Below are 20543 nucleotides of genomic sequence, written 5' to 3'. Positions count from 1 at the left end.
TATAGTGAGGTGTGCAAGTGTAATATTTCACGGTTTGTTTACTTTTCTTTTTCAAAAATGAGCTCTCCACCCATTAACGCTACTTCTTAAATCAAATGATAATCTCTCAGTCTAGTATTGGAAGCATTCTGAAACCAAACAAACAATAATGCTGATATATTAAGACTGTAAGACTCAACTTGAATTAAAGTTCTTACCTGAGACAAGTGAGACGGTGTCTTTCTCCCATGATACAACAGTGACATAGTCCTCTACCGAGGCTGGGATAATGCACTTGAAGACCACTGTATTGCCTCTCATGACTCTTTGGTCCGCCACACGGACCGTGTACGGTTCCCGAAATACTGAAACAAAGACGCAATTGCCATTTTATTATTATTATTATTATTATTATTATTATTATTATTATTATTATTATTATTATTATCATCATCATCATCATTATTATTTAGATTTATTCAAATTTTTTGCTTTATTGTTTTGGTTGAAACATACATTTGCAAGAAACAACATACAAATTTATTATTAAATATAAAAGGTATTATTTATTATAATTTATTTAATATTACTAATAAAATCATAACATTTAAGACTTTTGTATTATGAATGAACAATGTAAAACATCACACTGTTCAGGGAGTATTGTCTGGTCTAGTTTTCTTCTAATTATAAACTCTAAATTGTGAAAACTTTTTGTGTACAAAATATTAAATATTTTAGTTTTCAACTAAAGTATTAAACTGTATCTAAATTCAGGCATTCAATTACGAAGCATGACAAAAGAAAAGAGCAGTGGCTCTGGTTAATTATCATAAGTAATGATCAGTAGATGCCCCAGCACTACCAAGCTGCCACTGTTGGGCCCTTGAGCAAGGCAGGTAACCCTATCTGCACCAGGGGCTCTGTAACATGGCTGACCCTTGCTCTCTGACCTCAGCTTCATGACAAGTTATGTAAAAATTGGCAAGTGTTATTGCAGTGTTTAAGTGTTCTAGCAGGGCCAGTTCTAGGCATGTAGAGGCCTTAGGCAAATTTGTATCGGAAGCCCCCCGGCCTCCTTCCTTCTACCTTTCAGAATAAATACAAAAAACTCAAAACAAATTAATCCCAAACCTTTTCATTTACACAAAACCTGTTATCAGTACTTTTTTGTTATCAGAAAATGTATTAAATATACATGAAATTCAAATGTATATTAATTAAATTTTTAACAAAAAAAAAACAAAAAAAAAAGGAAAACAAAAAGAAAAATGTGTGAAAGGTAATCGGAACCATCTTAAATAATAATGTAATAATAATTTGCTTTGATAATGGTTTTCTCCTTACTTTAAAATGCTAACTAGTAGTTTAAAGATTATAATTTTATTATAAATAACTCACATAGACACTGACTAAATCAACTTAGACTTTAATATGTTCAATAATTTATTTACAGCAACACACACACACACACACACACACACACACACACACACACACACACACACACTATTTGGAATAATGAACATTTTTGTCTACCCTGTACAGTAAAACGGGGGTAAAATGTAATTATCTAGCATCTGTGATTGCTTTTGTTATTTACAAACTTTTATTTTTTCTTTAGTATTTTTAAAGTCGTCACTGCGTTCCGGCTGTTTTGAATAAACCGGATGCAAATAGTATCCATCTTTAAATGGCTCCGTTTAATTCAGTAGCATTTGATAATTAAAACTACATGATGACAGCTTACATAGCTGCATCACAAGCTGCGGTTTCTTTGCGTGCATGTTTAGATTCTCACTGAGCAACCTCTTAGGGATGCATTCGTTTCGGCAGTGTCAAAATGCATTCAGATGATGGGAACTCACATTAAACGGTGATATTAACTGGTTCCACTTCAGGTGAGTGACAGTTATTTATATCCAATGGATAAAGAGCCTTGTCTTACACCTTGTTTAGGTTTGTTAGGGTTACGGAGGCACCCCATCCAAACCCGAGGCTCTACGCAAATCCCTGCTCTGCATATAGCTAGCGCTGGCACTGTGTACTTGGTTACTGATTTGAAGGTTAAGGGTTCAAGCCCCAGCACCAGCAAGTTGTCATTGTTGGGGCCTCGAGCAAGACCCTTAACCCTTTCTGTTCAAGGAGTAGAAGGATAAATGCATCTAAAAAGAATGCATAATAGAATCCTGCATATAAAACTGAGAGCAGATTAACTGTTTTTGTGAAATGAATACATTTTATAGAATTTTTGTAGATAAATAGAATAATGTCATTGCTCATTAGAGGATCTAAAAAAAAGAAAATGCAGTTTATTATCTGCCAAAAATCCACATAGTAGCATTGTACAAATTCAGTGAATATGGCTGTAGCTATTGATTTAATAAATACAAATATTAAATTACACTGTCACAATAAAGAATATATAGGTATAATATTTCAATATATCCCATTTCTGTAATCAGAAATATATGTAAGAGATATGCACATTGTATTTGCAACAAAAGCTTGTCCTCAAGATATTTTTTCCTTTCTTACACATTTTTTTTACTTGTATTTTTTTTTATGTCACAAAGTTATTAAATGTTTAATAATTAACAATGTAAACAGTGATAATGTGTTTATTATTTTCTTAGATGCATAATATACAAATAATTACATCCGGTTAATGTTAGATATACAATGTTTAAAATAAACACAAGTAATGCAATAGAATTTCCCTTTCAGGAACTCGAGCTGCGTTGCTTCCCCTTTGGGAATGCTTCTGTGTTGTTCATGCTCTGAATCACGTGTGTAATCCGGCCAATGGCAAGACGCCACGGCAAATGTAACAACTAGGAAGCTACAAAATGCACATGCAGTGGAGCCGACGCTAGCTTCTGTTTGTTCGGGTGAGCACTTTGTGTGTGAATCTGTGCCCCCTACCAGGAGAAACAAAACAGGGGCCAATCCGTGGAGGAAGTCGGAGCAGCTGTTTGTCTGCTATGGCCCCTATAGGAAAGGGTTTCCTGCTAACAAGCAGACTCTCAGTAGGTGGATTGTGGATGCTATTTTATCTTCACAGCTTCGCAGATCGAGATCCTGAAAGGGAACGTCTCTAGGTTTTGTATGTAACTCCTAGTTTCCTGAAGGAACAAGATTCTGCATCTCCGAGCCACACTCCCTGCATCCCTGCCACGCTTCCCTTCTCATTTGCAGAAGCTAGTGTCGGCTCCATTGCATGTGCATTTTGTAGGTTCCTGGTCGTGACGTCACCCCACTGGTGACCCCACCACCTTTCAGAGCTTGGACGTATGCTTTGAGACATAGTTTTTGTATGGTGAAGTTAAACGTTTTTTTAACACACCTTCTCCTTTAGTGGTTTTTTTTTTTTTTTACATTGTACATTAATACTAAAGACTTTTAAACTATGAAAAAATAGGCATTAAATTATATAGAATATGTTTTATATTTTTTTGCGATTCTTCAAAGAAGCCACCAAGTGTGTTTTGACTAAGTCACCAACAGTGTCACCAGCAAAGCACCACCATCACACCTTGTCCTCCATGATTTACAGGGGTCACCACACCTCCCGGACCCATCCATTCACCCCCTGTACGTCTTAGAAAGGCATGACGGTTAGAACTAAAAAATTCAAATTTGACTCATCAGACCAAAGGACAGTTTTTCACTGATCCAATTATTATCCCTTTTGTTTCTTGCCAGAAGCAAATCTCTTCTGCTTGTTGTTCTTTCGAAGTAATGGTTTCTTTGCTGCTAATCAACCATGACGGCCTGACTCACGCAGCCTCAGCTGAATAGACAATGTTAAACCTGAACTCTGGGAAGCATTTACCTAAATGGGCAGTTTCTGATGCTGGCAATTTTAAAAAACTAATACTCTGCAGCAGAGGTAGCTCTTGGTCTTCCTTTCCTGGAACAGTCCTCATGAGAGCCTGTTTCATAGTGTTTGATGGTTTGGAGACTGAACTTGTGGATACATTTAAAGTTCTTTAAATTGTTCGGATTGACTGACCTTCATATTCTGGATCTTTTCTCTTTGCTTAAATGAGTATTTCTAAATTGGATTTGCACAAGTCATCTTTAAAAGGCAAGAACTGTCACAAATGAACTCGTAACAGGGCACATCTGTAAATTGAAAACCTTTCCAGGTGTTTCCTTATAAATCTGTTAAAAGAATGCTATGAGTTTGCCAAGCTGTCATCAAAACTAAATGTAGCTGCTTTCATATAATATAATAAATATATCTACTTTGATCAAATATCAAACATATCCTGGGTTATTAACTCTATTAATTAATTGCATACGTGTAGCTTAATAGTTTGAATGTATGCGCTATTAATGTACAATGTTGTAAATAATAAAAATAAAGTAAAAACACTGAAGGAGAAACCCTGCAGATCTCCAACATGTCTACTGTCCCTTGCAAATACAATGATTTTTGCAAGGTGTTCAGCAAAGCACAAGCTCTCTTTTTGCCACCACACCACCTGTATGATAGTGCCACCAATCTGCTTTCTACATGGGAGTCCAATGTCCTTCAGTAGACTGTTTAACCTTAACCTGTTTAATCCTTAATCCATTTTGAGAGCGAGGTCATGGAAAAGTTTCATTACCTTTCTGCTGGCATAATACATACCACCTCGACTTCAGATATGCCTAACACCTAGTTTGCATAAGGGCTGAGGAAAACAGTGAAAAACCACGTGCAACAGACTGCTTCGGAACTGGTTGTTTTCAAATGGTGAAAATGTGAGTTGGTAAACTGGGAGAGATATGGTCCAGAGGAAGAATCCCGGGTCCCCCGCTCCTTCATTTTTGATTTCTCTCTCATCCAGGAGTTTCATCAAAACACCCTTACAAGCGAGCTAGGTCGGCAAGAGGTTCCCATTGCAGAGGGGGTACTGTCACGAGCTGGACTCACCTCCCATGTTTCCTACTCTGTGTGTGTATGTGTTTGTGTGTGGCTTGTCCACCCAGCTCAGCAGTGCACCTGCAGCTCATTCCTCAACCTGAGTTCGAGCCCCAGCCTTGGCACTTCCCAGGTCTGCACCTCACCTTCTCACCACCCTGTAGTGCTCACATAACTAACTTACTATCTCCCACTATAGACTCAAGTTTAATTCCCAACAAGACTACCTCACACATTCTCCCTTCCTTAATCTTAACACCAGTCACTGTAGTCATTTAACTTTTTATTGTGTGTATCTGGCTGTAGGTCCTCTACTAGTGTACATGTCACACTTCAATGAAGTCACTAAAGCAAATTTTTGGTTTTTATGCTTACTAAAGGAATTATTTAAAGTTTTAGTTTTTTAAACCAAAAATGGCCCTTTTATTCCCAAATTAAAGAAAAGTTATTATATCAACATTATTAACAAATTACCTATCCATCTCAGTATCTATGTATCAATAAGTGTATAGATATCAGTAAACGTTATAAACTGATTATTCTGACCAACAAGGGAACAAGTTAATGATTTAAAATAGTTTTATAAAAACTCACCAGCCTTGATGTGCAAGTCTTGGCTCCTGATCTTCCCTGACGGATTCTCGGCTGTGCAATAGTAAGTGTTGTCATTGATTAGGTTACTAAAGCTGGAGGGGAGGAAGCCATAGATTTGCAGCGTGCCATTCGGGTGCACGTGTCGGATGCCTGGCACATCGTAGATCTCCTCCCCAGTGGCCAGGTACCAGCGCAGCGTAGCGGGGGGCACGGCCGCTGCCGGACACGGCACCAGTGCCCCTGTAGTGCTGGAGAACACTACCTCTTGCAGAGATGCATTGACAAAATATAAGCTGGAATGTAGATCTTCACCAAAAACTGAAAGACAAAGTAAACAAAATGCAAAGTATATTAATGTACAGTGAATCAAATCAAAGCTAATTTCAAGAAAAGTTTTATATTTCAAATTCAAATCTAGAGGTATGACCAAATCTTCAGGACTGTGTGTTTTGTAGTGACATTAGGCTGTGAACAATTTTGCACTCTGTGGGTAGCATGTATATAAGTATAATCTCTGAAGTATAAATCATACTATACATAATATTACCGTGTGAAAAAATATTTGTTAATATTAGTCAACATGCCTGAACAACAATGTTTCTTTATTTTGGTTTTGTTTTTTATGTCCACAGACAATTACTCTCATTTTTTCTTCCTTACCCTTCCTAACTGTAAAAATTAGTTTGTTGTCACGATTTATAGCATGATGCATTAATTGCAACCCACTCAGTTTGCACAGGCAGTGCTGTTGAAAGGAGGTATGGAGTGTCCATGAGAACAGTTTCAAGAGCATGAAGGAGATACCGGGAGATGGGCCATTGCACAAGGAGTCCTGGATGGGCTCATAGAAGAGCAACAACCCAGCCGCATGATGACTCTCTGCTCCTTTTGTGCAAAAAGGAGCAGAAGGAGCAAAATACTTCTAGTGGGATATTAGTCTACATGTTTCTGACTGGGGCATATAGGTACAATATTTTCTAGTGGAACCAGCACCATGATTGGCATTTTTCAGAGAACACCAAAATTAGCAGGCTCACAATTATCTCACTGTAGTCCTTAAGGATGAGAGTCTGGAGATGCCAAGGGGAAAGTTATCCTGCCTGCAACATCATCCAGTATGACCGTTGTTGGCAGTGGGTGAGTGATAGTCCTGGGAGGAATATGCATTTCAAGGTCGCATAGACCTCCACACACTAGCCAATAGTACCCTTACTGCTGTTACATACTGGGATGAAATTCCATGAGCCATTGTCAGACAGTTGGTACAGTGGGCTCTGGATTTCTCCTGGCCTCCCTCATGTAGCCAAAGTGTATAGGCAGTTTTAAATGACAAAGGAACTGATGCCATTGACTGGCCCCTATGTTCCACAGACATGAATCCAACTGAGTACATATGAGATGTTATGTAACACAGCATCCAAGGCCATCAAGTAGCACCACAGCCTGTCTGGGAGCTCACTGATGCCCTGTTGCTTGGCTTTAAAGGATATACCCAGAACACCACCTGACATTTCACTAGGAGCATGCATAGACATTGTCGGGTATGCATACAGGCATGTGGGGATCATACCGACTACTGACTAAAATTTATGCAAGTTGGATAACCTGTAATTCCTTCATTTTATTTTTAACCTTGATTTTAAGTGTGATTTTGAATGCAGTCTATCAATGGGTGTATACAATTTTATTTACTAAAAATAGACCTTTAGCTAGTGATTGTGCAACCAACTAGCTAAATATTCCCTATATTCATTAAACTATTAAATGCACAAATGGTTTTATCACTAGTGTATCTTATTGCACTGTCTTTTAAACAGCTGTAACCATAGTAACATACAGTCAGTGTTGCATTTGATAAGGAAAAGCTGAATTTGACAAACTAGAGATAAAGTCACATTGTGAAATATAACACAAGCAAATAACACACGTTTGCTCATTTGCTCAAATAGCTATTTATTGCTTATTCTGATAAATGTAATCTTGTCGTGTAACTTTATCTGTGTATGATTTTCAGCTGGAGTAATTTTAGATCCATATAAAAAAACAACTAACAAACCATTTTCTTTTTAACCATTTTTTTTACCCTAGCCACTAATTATCTATAAGATATAAAAACATAGTAGATGTGAAATTGATCAGTGATATGTTCATATTAAAACTTTTTAATCCCTGATTTTACTTTTTTTTGTTCAAATTGTAATACAATGCTCAAGAAATTAAACCATATGTGTAAATAGCACAGTAAAATCTAATTACCAATTGAGTGCAGAATCAAATAAGTTTTAGTTTTTTCACATTACATAATTACAAATTTTTTTTATGTTTTTTTTATAGAAACAGTACATGAAATTATATTAAGTGTTATTAATGCTTCTACTCAACATTATCTGTTGTCACATGTTATAACACCTGGATATGCAAAAGCTATTTTACAATAGGAGATATGTCTATTTGGGTTTTCTCATGCAGGAAAAAAAATGATAGGATTGTCTTAAGTCTCTTCAATCATCATGACATGCTTCAGTTGAACTTAAGGCTCTTCTAATGTATTCTTTCATTAAAAGTAATTTGCTAATTTAATGTAAAATAGTGAACAGTGAATGGAAGGTACATTTTTTACGTTCATTAAACACCAGAAACCCATTCCCCATTTATTTACAACAGACATGTCACATGTAAAGGACTCAAAAAGCATTCATTAGGGATAGCAAAATTATGCAAATCCTGTTGTGCTTGAGGTTCCATTTCCAGTTTCAATACAAAAATGGAATACTGCTATATTTCTGTACAATGTATTCTCACAATCTAAAGCACACGGTTGCTCTCAGCTTTCCAGATGTTTGTTTTGCAAAACCTTTCACACAGACACAGTCACCTTCTTTTCAAGTCTCCCAACTAACATTCAAGACCAATCTGTATCCAAGCAGTAGCACTACAAACACTTCATAGACGACATTATCATTACTAACACGTTTTCGTACAACATTGTCTCAGTGTCATAGCCCAAAGTTTCCTACAATGCACTGCAAGCTAGCAAGGTTTTCTACAACAGTGCAAAAGGCAAAATTTGAGGCACACAATTTTATAGTAGCCGCAAAACTGTACCAGCATGACATGCTCCATGAAGCGATGATTTATGAGTTGGAGTGGAATATTTTTACTGACCCGGTATAGATCTCTGACATCAACCCTATTGAAGATCTTTGGGTTTGTGTCCACAAAACTTTGTCCATATAATTGTACGTACAGTACTGTCACAACTATTTGTTTGCTAGGAATCCGCTAGCTAAACTACTAGCTAGCAGGTTTACAACTTATTTTACCTTGTAGCTTGTGTTTGTGGTTTTGACCTGCATTGTATTTGCAATTAAAATGAGCAGAACAGATCACAGCACATCTGAAATGAAACTTGCAAAGGTTTCGGAAGTTTGTAAAAGAAAATTCAAATTAAAACTGAAACCCTGAAAAAAAAATTGGTGCAGGTGACAAGTCATTATCAGAGCCCTGGTCCATGGAACCTGTCCTAATTCAACTCTTCTGCTCTAATCTTTGATTCTATTCTATCAGCAGGGGAAAAATTGGGGAACGAATATTTTCCAAGCTGCTAATTGTTTAGCTTGTTCACTGTTCAAAAGGCACTCGGCAGAGATGCCACAGTGCAGCCATCAGAGCTTTCCTCTCAGCTTGGCAGTAAACGTCTCGCCAGTGACATCTGGCAGCACTCTCTCTGGGGATGAAGCATTTTAGCACTTCATAAATTTCTAACAAGGTTTCAAATTGCAGCGGTTTCCCATCCATTTTTTCCTCTCAGCCGCATTCACTTATAAAGTAATGTACACCAAAGTGTATATGCACATGGCTGAATATTGGCAGATACACACTTGAGACTTCTACATTCGAAAGTTCCAAAACACCTTCAGACTTCTGGCAATTGGACTTTAAAATACATGTTTCATAATGCTTACGCTACACTTATTTAAGGACTAAATATAAATGTTTTTATGAACTTCATCTGTTTATGAGCTAATAGCTCATAGCTCATATTAATTTTATAGTAAAAGTAATAATTATTTCATTAAGCCCCATGATGCAGTGGGTGTCAAAAAGAACTTTAAGAGCATCTCCTAATCTGTGTGTAATAATGTAAATGATGAATTTACACATTATGTGTTAATCAAATTGAAATGATTTTAAACATAAATAAACCAATAATTTTCGCAAAAAGAAAAATAAAGAAAGAAATACAACACAGTACATACAACGACCAGGCATACCATTAGGACATTATAACATTATGACTGGTGAAGTGAATAACACTGATTATCTCTTCATCACGGCACCTGTTAGTGGGTGGGATTTATTAGGCAACAAGTGAACATTTTGTCTTTAAAGTCCAAAAATGGAAAAATGGGGGAGCATAAGGATTTGTGTGGGTTTGGCAAGGTCCAAATTGATGCACGTGGTGAGCGAAAGCTGGCCTGTGTGGTCTGATCGAACAGACGAGCTCCCGTAGCTTAAATTGCTGAAGAAGTTAATGCTGTTGATGCTTGACAGGTCAGGGCTGTTTTTGCAGCAAAAAAGGGACCACCACAATATTAGGCAGGTGGTCATAATGTTATGCGTAAATCCTGAACACTGTTAAACCAGTCAAAATGCCACACAGATAATTCATTAAATCAATTAATTGATCATATTTTGTATTGTTTACAGGTAGATCACATGGGATTTTTTTATCTGAATTCATGCCTGGGTTTTTTTTTTTGTGTTCAAAATTTGGCACTGGGCTTTAGATTTCCCACCATGCAAAACATTAATAGTCTAGCTTTTGTCTTCCGTGTTCGTTTTTGTCTGTCATTCAAGTCTTGGTCATGTTGTTTGTAGCCTTGTTAATGTGTGTTTTGTTTCTTAGTGTTCATATTTGCTTGTTGTCACTATTATTAAAGAGAATCTGTATACCTTCGTCTGTATTTTATGACAATTCACAGTTTTGGTGCATGATCATATATTATGCACAGAATCATATGTAAAATTGATGTGATTGTACTTTAAAGGAAGTCAAACATTAATAGTGATCACTTTAAATACAGCAGGTCACATGTCACCAGTGAACTACATCAACCAAAGGTCCAACAGCAACCACACAGTGGTTCTTATGATCTTTCTATAAAGCCACAGCCCTGTCCCAACCCAACATCTTGCTGCTGCGCCCTGAGGAGAAATTCAAAATTGGCATCATTTTTCATGTGCTGAACCATAAAGACACTAAAGTGACACTGTTCAATAATTCATCATCTGCATCTATAATTAAATACGATTTCCCAACTATTTTTCAGTTCAACTTGCCGATAAAACCCCTGTCTTTACAATATGAAGGTTGTCTACGGACAACTATAATTTTGCACTGGGTGAATAAAAGTAGGACTATTACAGCAGGTGATTTTAACAGTATCTGCTATTGTGACTGTACACACACCCAGATATGGGAATACACAGGGATCTTGGCTCGACAGGGGTTCTGAAGTAGCATATACAGTACTTTGAGAACACTAAAGAAGGTCCCTGAATTGTTTGCTAATTGTTACTAATACTAATTGTTTATTAATTGTTAATCAGATCATAACATCAATGCACTCGCTAGTTAATAAGGATCATTGCTGGTTAGCCAAATCAACAACTTGCAAAACAAAACTGCTCAGCTGTGTTAGTTGGGGGATCAGGTGGTAGCTTGCTAATGCAGTCTTAAAAGTCTGAGATGGAGTAGCTGCTCATGTCAAGACCAACAAAATGGTGAGATGGGTCGCTTTCTTCCATGGGGCAGACGTTCAGAGGTGCAGAAGCAAACACCAGAAAAAGTGCAAGATCAGTTGATCAGTAGTAGAGAAGTAACAGAAAACAGTGATTGGAGTCCATATTTTAGGTTCTTTAACATCCACTTCTTCAAAGCTACAAATGTTGCAACTTCACACTGTTTGCCAACTGGTGCATATTAGGAAGGGACAAATGTTGAAAATAGAATTAGGTTTTCATTAGATTAGTTGCAGTTCTTTAATAGTACTTTAATAAGATCGGTGAAAGATGATGAGGTGGAGAACCAGTGCTCAGGCTGAAAGAATATTGCTGCCAGAAAAGCTGTTCTTCAGCACTGATGTAATATTCTGACTGCAGAAATCAAAGGGATTTTCACTCCATGGATGGTAAAAGACAGCAAAGTTTGTTTATCCCAGGAGCCTGCCCGTCCATATCTAGCCAACCTCAAAGTGAATATTCAGCCATTGTTTAAGTCCAGAATTCTAAAAGCAAAGCAACCATCAATACAGTATATAAGAAATATGTACAAAGATGCGTATTAAACTCATTTTAAATACCACATTGCTTTCAGAGTTTATGCAAATATTGCTATAGTAGAAATAATGAAAACATCAAATATTTATGGTAACAAAAATGCAGACAGTAAGACAAAAATAAAAGAAAAAGACATATAGACAAATACATTTTACATTTAAAAGCCTGTTCATCATCCACACATAATACATACCCAGGCATTTTATACTGCTTTTACTAACATGCTACTAGGACAAAGCCAAAAACAGCTTGTCCATTTTTCCTTTCGATCCACCCTAAAATATATCGTTAACTCTGTAACTGTGGCTCTGTGACTAGACATTGGACAGCCTGGGTAGCTTCTTTTAGAACCTCTTGAGTTCTCCTGTTGGCTAATAGTAATAGTACTAAAAGAAAAGTCATCATGTGGTGACTGTTACCTCAATGTGAAGCATTGAAAAGGCCAGGGCTATGTCAAGATCGATATTTTGACCTTCTTGTCAACCTAAGTAAACCAGGTGAAAGGTGTAGAACCATAATTACAACTATTACATTACTGTTCTACGTCATTCAGTTTCCTTTAGTTTAATTAACTAGTCTTGTTTCAAAGTCATGATAAAGGCCCCTTTACCATGGTGAAAATACCATGATTGTCTACTGGGTTTCCACATCTCTAAAGATCTTCCCTGTCACTAGAACACTTTAATTCTAGTCAATTCAACAGCATCTATACTTCCTGAGGAATTACTTAGAAATGTAGGTAATTCAGATATCCCACAGATTCTAAAATAAGCTTCTATTGTATAACCATTTATTGCTGCATCATTAAGAGCACCATGGCCAACTCTATCTATCTATCGATCTATCTATCTATCTATCTATCTATCTATCTATCTATCTATCTGTCTGTCTGTCTGTCTGTCTGTCTGTCTGTCTGTCTGTCTGTCTGTCTGTCTGTCTGTCTGTCTGTCTGTCCACTTGTGTCTGATATACATATACTTTGCCCTGGAGTTGCAAGGGCGATAAATAGATGGGCCCTGAACTAACAGGTCACTTCACTAATGCATATCAGTTTTATTCATGTTTGTTCACTGATTGCAACACATCTGTTATGCCTGGCAATCATTTTAAATAATTAATAATAATTAAGATAGGGCAAATTCTGCTCAATCTTAAAACTCCTTTCTGCATCCTGTACTCTTTCTATTGACTGTTTTTCTTGTAACTATTGCACTTCTGTAGTCAGTGCAGCCTACTGATCTGGGTCTTGCACGTCTGAAGCACATACCTGTGTTTCGTTGTGATCACTGGTCTGTTGTTAAAAAGCTCCAATGCTGTAGTTGCAGATGTGAAAGCCACCCAACCATCATGCCCTTTTAGGGCACGAAACCAGCTTTGCTTCCTAGGCTACTGTGGCAGCAACAATGTGGTCATGCTCTATAGCGTCTTCCATCTGCTGTTGTGGTCTTTGAATAATGTGCTGGTGCAGAAACTAAAGGCATCCATTGTAATTCTATGCCAAGGACATAGAAGTTGCAGATTCAACTTTATAAAGTAGCAGGGAAGTGGATAAGGCTCTGAGTTACTGATAATTGGAAGTTTGGGGGTTTAAGCCCTGATATTGCCAAGCTGCCATTCTTGACTTATATTCTCTTCAATTTGTTTTTGGGTCCTTGCTTTTCACATTGAGCTCTGCAACATTTTCTGTTCATTTCTGTCCTTCGGGTACACAGTGCCAGAAGAAGGTCATGAATAGAAGGCTGTATTTTCATATCCTGCATGGTGCGCTTTGCACATGGCTAATGGCAATTTGCTGCAGTTAGAGTAGGGCTTTGTAAATGCCTGGCACAGATGTACGAGTCCCAAACAGTTTTGACATTGATCATGGCAGGCAGCATGGAAGAGTGTGTAGGGTAGAGGCACGGTGTAAAATTTTGCATGTTGTACCCAAATTTGCATGAGTACTCTGGGTTCTCCGATTTTCTCTAGATGCATATAGGTGAATTGGTTGTGTCAAATTATCCCATGTGTATATGTTGTAAGTGTGTAAATGTAAATCTTTTTCGTGCCCTGTAAAGATCTGACTTTCCATTTGGAGTTCATTTTTCTTGTTTGCAAATAAAACAGGGATCCACTGCAACCCCAGAATAAAGAGGTTACTAAAGATAAAAAATGAATGAATCCTGTCATTCATCACCCTTCATTGGGGATCTCAATGGGTTGGAGGATCTTGAGGGATCTTGAGGGGCCTCCTATAGAGCTCTGATCTCAACCCTCATGAACACCTTTAGAATAAATTAAACACTGACTGCACCACAGGCCTCCTCACTCTACATCAGTACTGAGTTCACAACCACACTCCAAAATTTATTTGCGCATCTAGAAGTGAATATAAGAGCAAACAGGCTCTAAATGTAGAATGGGATGTTCAAAAAACACATACTAATCTTATGGTCAGGTGTCCAAAACTTATAGTCCATATAGTCAATATGACCAGGCTTCCAACAGTATAATATGACGACATTACAATATGAGTAAAGAAAAATATAAACTATATGCTATCACAGAAAAACCATGGAATGTAATTGAATTGATGAAAAATCCCCGTGATTTGCAATGTATTTTACAAATCTGTCATTCTTTGCTTTATTTTATTGCTGGGATGATAAGTGTGATGTTTATGTAGACAAAACACATGCCTGGTTCAGAAGGGATGCTAAAAATAATGCTTGTATTTAATCTAGAATCTTGTTCCTTATTCAACTATTTTAAAAACAGCATAAATTAATTACACTTTAACCACCCTTGCATGAAACAAGATTGCTTGGGAAAAAAAAATCTTAAAAAAATGCTCCTTGTATGGCTGAGCAAGTACTTATCTTTTATAACAGAATCCTGTCACTGCTGTTGGGCATTAAAGCTAATTGGTCTTTGAGTGCACATTATCATCGTTAACCATATGGTACGCTCCATATGCACATGCAACAAAACAAGCTGTTTTGGTGGGATCAGCATACTATAATGTTAAAACATCTCATTTCAGATCTGTTAAACAAGGCTCACTCGTTCAAGTTCTAGTTCTACACCCAGATCAGATTATCTCACTATTTTGTTCGCTAAAACTGGCCTATTCTGAATTTCTTGTCATATTACAGACACTACTTGACGGATTTTCCATGAGGCTTTTCCATGACAGTCCATTTTCTCTCATAATCGTGAAGCCCCAGGGCTAAAAATAGTAACAGAATATAATTAAGTGATATAATTAAAAAGTTTAAAAATTAATATTATTATTAATAAAATACACTATACATTAATATATATTTGCTATGGTATTGCTATGCATTATTTTGTATATATTAAATAAAACTAGGCAATGATATAGCATATCTATATAAAATATATGGCCAATAGTTTGTTGACACCTGACCATTAAATTCATTGATACATTTGAAAAATTCCGTTCGAGACATAGTCTCCCATTTGCTGCTATAATAACCAGACTTCTGTGACTTCTAGACAAAATTTTGGGCATAGTTGTGGGGATTTGTGCTCATTTATCTACAAGAGCATTTGTAAGTTCTTGCAGTTCAGGTTTGGCAACAATTTGGATATCTTCATGGGTGCACAGGGGAATTGTAATGCCTCTTTATTCCAGTGCAAGATTGTACATATAAACATATAAATATAAATATAATATAAATATTTGGAAGGACAGGATTAGAAACGAGTTTATTAGAGGGGCAGCTCATGTAGAACGTTTTGGAGACAAGGTAAAGGAGGCACGATTAAGATGGTTTGGACATGTGCAGAGGTGGGACATGGGGTACATTGGTAGGAGAATGCTGAGGATGGAGCCGCCAGAAAGGAGTAAAGGAGGAAGGTAAAGGAGGAGGTTTATATATGTGGTGAGGAAAGACATGCAGGTACTTGGTTTGAAAGAGGCAGATGTAGAGGACAGGGGGGTATTGAGACGTATAATCCACTGTGGCGACCCCTAATGGGAGAAGCCGAAAGAAAAAGAAGAAGTACTGACAATTGCAGTTTTGTTATTATAATACATTTACATACTGGTCATATGTATGTATGTATGTATGTATGTATGTATGTATGTATGTATCTATCTATCTATCTATCTATCTATCTATCTATCTATCTATCTATCTATCTATCTATCTATCTATCTATCTATCATCTTCAATCTTTATTTTCAGACTGGATCCATCTTCATGGCCGTATATTAGGGCTGATAAACAGAGTTGCCACTGTGTGCATTGCCATTATAATGTGGCGTAGATGTTCTACTATGACAGGCAGAGTCTGGGCCTGGGGTGATTAAGCCAATACTCAGCACACAGCCTGGGGGAACTTTAGGACGATTGAGCAAGGGCTAGTGGGAGTAAGCAGGGACAAGAGACAAGGTGCAGGTTTGGAACAAACAGGATCACGTTTAATCCAATGTGAGCACATACTTCCTGCATGAGGCTCCCCCACAGGCCTGAGCTCGTGCAGGCACTTGTCAAATGACTGTTTCCCAATTTGCTTTCATGAATATTAAGCAGGACATGACAGACAAAAAAAAGAGCCTGCCGTCTGTTCGTCTGTGATCTGTGTAGACAGATCGGCGCTCTGATGTTAACGGTGGGGGGGTGTGGATGTGGGGAGCTCTGATTCCCGTTGTCACATTCTAAACGAATGAACGTGAACGGCTCGTTAAGAGCACGGAGATCTGCGATGCTTTCGTTCGAGCTGGAGCTGCACAAATGAGTCTTTTAGTGGAGACATTTTTATCAGCTACTACTACGTCTAAAACCAAAAACGCCACCAAACAGTTGGGCCTCGAAGACGTAGTTGATTATTGCTAAATAGTAGAAATACATTCTTTAGTACTCAGCTCTGGTTTAAAAATTCCTATATATATATACACAAAAGTGATCTGATTAAAATCAATCTATTTTTCTTGATCACGATAAACCCAATATCGAAGGTTCAGCTTGGTTAACGCGAAGTCTTCTGGGACGGTTTTCATCAAACTACAGAGCAGTCCTGGAGTCCTCTAAACGAGTGCAGTGAATAGTGAATAGAAATTCGATTAGGATGCGACAACACCTTCTCTGTGAGGTCAAAAACCACCTCTGTCACACCACAAGAAAGGGCTTTTATCAAAGTCACTCAAAGAAGACAAGAGGAGTCTATGAGCCCTGTGTCCGGATGAACTGGCTCACTTTGGTTAATGTGAGCATCTTCACAAGCAAGTATCCGGTCTTCATTGGTGCCAACGCGGATCAACAAGGGCCATTAGTGTGCAATAATTCGGCTCCGGATAGGGAAGCTTTTCTGTTACCGCCAAGCCAGACTACTGCGGGTTCAGTGAAAGAGAGAAAGGAAGGCTTATTAGCCCCTCAGTGTCGCCTTTGTTGAGGTGCAGGTGTTGATTTCCATGCCTTTTGGGCACATCCGTCTGGTTTGACTCGTTAAGGCGAATGCCCAGTCCACCTGTTTTTTTTTCTTCTTCTTTTTTTACTGCAGCCTCAGATATTATAGTGTCTTAGAATCGCATTTTATGTACTTTGTCTTTTTATCATATCATATACAAATATTAGATGCAGTTGCACCCTAAAAATATCCTAAATTGCAAATATACTTTATTAGCTTAATGCTCAGCAAGTTTCTATGTGCATTTCTATATAAATGATAAATTTGGATAATATTCATCCTATATTAATAGTGTGCTATACTAAGCAATAAATATTGACAGGTACATCTCTAATGTAATTCATTATGTAGATGTGTCTTGTAATGGGATATTTAGGCCTATGATACAGAAAAACATCCCAAGGTCACCTTTTAAATTTGTAAAGTATTACAACTTTTAGTGATACTGTGTATATAGCATTTTGCAGCTCAAAAAATAGGATGCTTCTTATGCAGCATGAAGCTATTATCGAATTAATGTTCCTCCTAACTGACTTCATGTTTCAGATTTTTGAGCGTAACTACACACGACCAGGCATAACATTATACCATTATGAATGGTGAACATCTCTTTATCATGGCACCTGTTAGAGGTTGGCATATGTTAGACAGCAAATTAACATTTTGTGCTTACAGTTGAGGATTTGCATAAGGCGTAAGAATTTGAGCGAGTTTGACAAGGACCGAATTGTGATCGCTAGACCACTGTGTCAGAGCATCTCCAAAACTGCAGCTCTTGTGGGATGTTTCTGGTCTGCAGTGGTCAGTATCTGTCAAAGGTGGTCCAAGGAAGGAACAGTGATGAACAGGCGACAGGGTCATGGGTGCACGTGGGGAGCGAAGGCTGGTCCGTGTGGTCCGATCCAACAGACGAGCTCCTGTAGCTCAAACTGATAAAGAAGTTGTTAATGCTCTATGGGACTGTTTTGGCAAAAGGGAGACCAACATAATATTACGCAGGTGGTCATAATGTTATGCCTGATTTAATGTTGACCATCATACAGATGCAAATGAACTGGATAAGGCAGAATATACTGTAGAAACATATAATGTAGAAAAAACTAAAAAGAAAGCACTTTTATCAATAAAATTTTGAAAGCTAAAAGGGTACCACTTGGTTGAAATGAACATCTACAGGCAAACTAAGCTTAAATGTATTAGATGAGCTTATAGTAGATATTACATATACACTACTTGGCAGAAGACAAATGGACTAAGCCCAAAATAAAAATAAAAATAGGCTTGTAATAGAGGCTTATCAGTAAATTCGCATTGTTCAGAAAATGATCTCGAATTAAACAAATACTGAAGATCTCTCTGTGCTCTTTTCATCCTGGTTCCATTCATTAACTAATTGCTAATATTTAAACAAAAATACATCCTGAAGACATTTTTGTGAAAATCCTGTACACAAATTATGTGTTTAGTCATTTTCTTGATGTTAGCTTTGGATACGAGGTTGCATACTAGCTTTTCCACAACTAGTTAATTTTTATGAGCAATTATTTGTTGTTAGGACCATTTAAAGTGTTAGGTCTAGTGAGGTGGACGCAAGTGCACAAAAAAAAGTTTATCACTATAAATATCTTTAAGCAGTCAAATTCAAAAAAGTAATCCGAAGGCATAAACAAAAAAGAGGCATAGGTCAATCAATGAAAAGCATAAACTGGACTGTGACATTTTGGGGAATCAAAATGACAACATGGGCAGATAGGGGAATATATATACAACAGCCGCCTGAATGCAAAAGTGAAGACTTTAATTTATGTGTGTGTGTAATTGGTCACACCTGCGCTCAATCAATCAGTATGCAGGAAAGTAAAAGCATGGAATCTTAAAGTGTGGGTGTGTGTTGGAAGATGGAGTCCGTGTCCTCCATGTTTGTAGGCTGTAGTAGCTGCACTGTTTACCCTTCTAAGAGCTGACAAAAAGCTTACAATTTGTCAGTTTTGCCCATTTTGAACATGTAATATATTCACATGCAGTATTTTAGGCCTAGTTCCAAATGTGCATATCTAGAAGAATTTTTAAAGCTGCATGTGCAAAGAACATTAGATATTTCTTAATTAATAAAATAGCGTGAATAAAGATATATGTGGTGTTTCTTGCATTTTGTCCAAGGTTTTTAGTATTAATAATACAAAACACATAGATCATATATTTATGAAATACTCAAGGTGTAATTATTTCGTCAAAACCAACTGAAAGCAATATTTAAGTAAATGTTGGGTTGTTTGTAGCACATACGCAATTTTCAGCAGTTTAGATTGAGAGAGTATCTCCTATAAGTGGTCTGGAAGGATAGCTTTCCTCCTTAGTTTTATTTGTAGTCACATATTCATGGCACCACTAAATTGATTTTCAATAAAATAATTTTGTAAATGTTTTTTTGCATTATAACCCTATAATTTCCTAAATTGTGTATTATTTAGGACTGTCAAAATTCACGCGTTAATGCAAATTTATTCTAACGGGAATAATTTTATAAATTTTACTGATTATACAGCGTGCATTTCTGTTTAACAAGTTTCAATAAAAAGATAAATAAATAAAAATATAAGAATCTAAATTAAAATATTCAACACAACACATGTATTTATGACGTCCTTTCTTTACTAAGATATAAAAAGGAATAAACTCCATCGAAAAATAATTTTTAATCACTAAACATTTCATTTACTGAAGTCTCAAATCGAGCACCAAAATCTGCAATGATGCACACATCCGGCAATTAAAACCATCCGTGTGGAAACATAGCAAAAGTTCGTTTTGGTGTCCTGATGATTTACGTGATTTAAAACACCATAATTACTTTAAGACATATACAATTGTATTTTTACGAGCTCCACTGTTATCTGAAAGTGTAAACAGGCTTGTCTGTTTGAGCAACTGGCTCAGTGCAAATAAAGAAAAGTAATGGGAACCTTTGGGTTTTTTTTATTCTTTTTTTCCATGTTTTTAATGGACATGAACAAGTTCTTTGAAAAACATCTGTGACCTTTGAAACATGTCTAGTCTTCATGCTCTATGTTGAGTATGGTTTATAATAAACATACATTTGTCCATGCCCATGTTGATTTTGATATAAATAAAAAATATATATTTTAATACATTTAATAAAATTCTACAATCTATGTTCTTACCTCAATTGCTCACAAAAATAACAGGGTTTATATAATTTACTTGGTTTCCAAATCCATGACTCATCTTTTCTACAATTCATTTTGAACAGTTATTATTGCAGTAACAATCCGCTATGATT

The 20543-nt window shown here is 36.9% G+C and overlaps 1 protein-coding gene across 1 annotated transcript in view; it reads right to left on the bottom strand.

Moving 5' to 3' along the window:
- The window catches only part of dscamb (Down syndrome cell adhesion molecule b), a 140365-nt gene that overhangs the window by 109478 nt on the left and 10344 nt on the right, over positions 1-20543 (bottom strand). Inside the window, exons 2-3 of the mRNA XM_046876766.1 lie at positions 5486-5803; positions 198-344 (exon numbers count right to left, since the gene is read on the bottom strand). Coding sequence (XP_046732722.1) covers positions 198-344; positions 5486-5803 — 465 coding nt within the window. The remainder of the gene's footprint in view (positions 1-197; positions 345-5485; positions 5804-20543) is intronic.

The sequence above is a fragment of the Silurus meridionalis genome, chromosome 20, assembly GCF_014805685.1.
Source record: "Silurus meridionalis isolate SWU-2019-XX chromosome 20, ASM1480568v1, whole genome shotgun sequence".
NCBI classification, from domain to species: domain Eukaryota; kingdom Metazoa; phylum Chordata; class Actinopteri; order Siluriformes; family Siluridae; genus Silurus; species Silurus meridionalis.
This window is presented reverse-complemented; position numbering and strand designations above follow the sequence as displayed.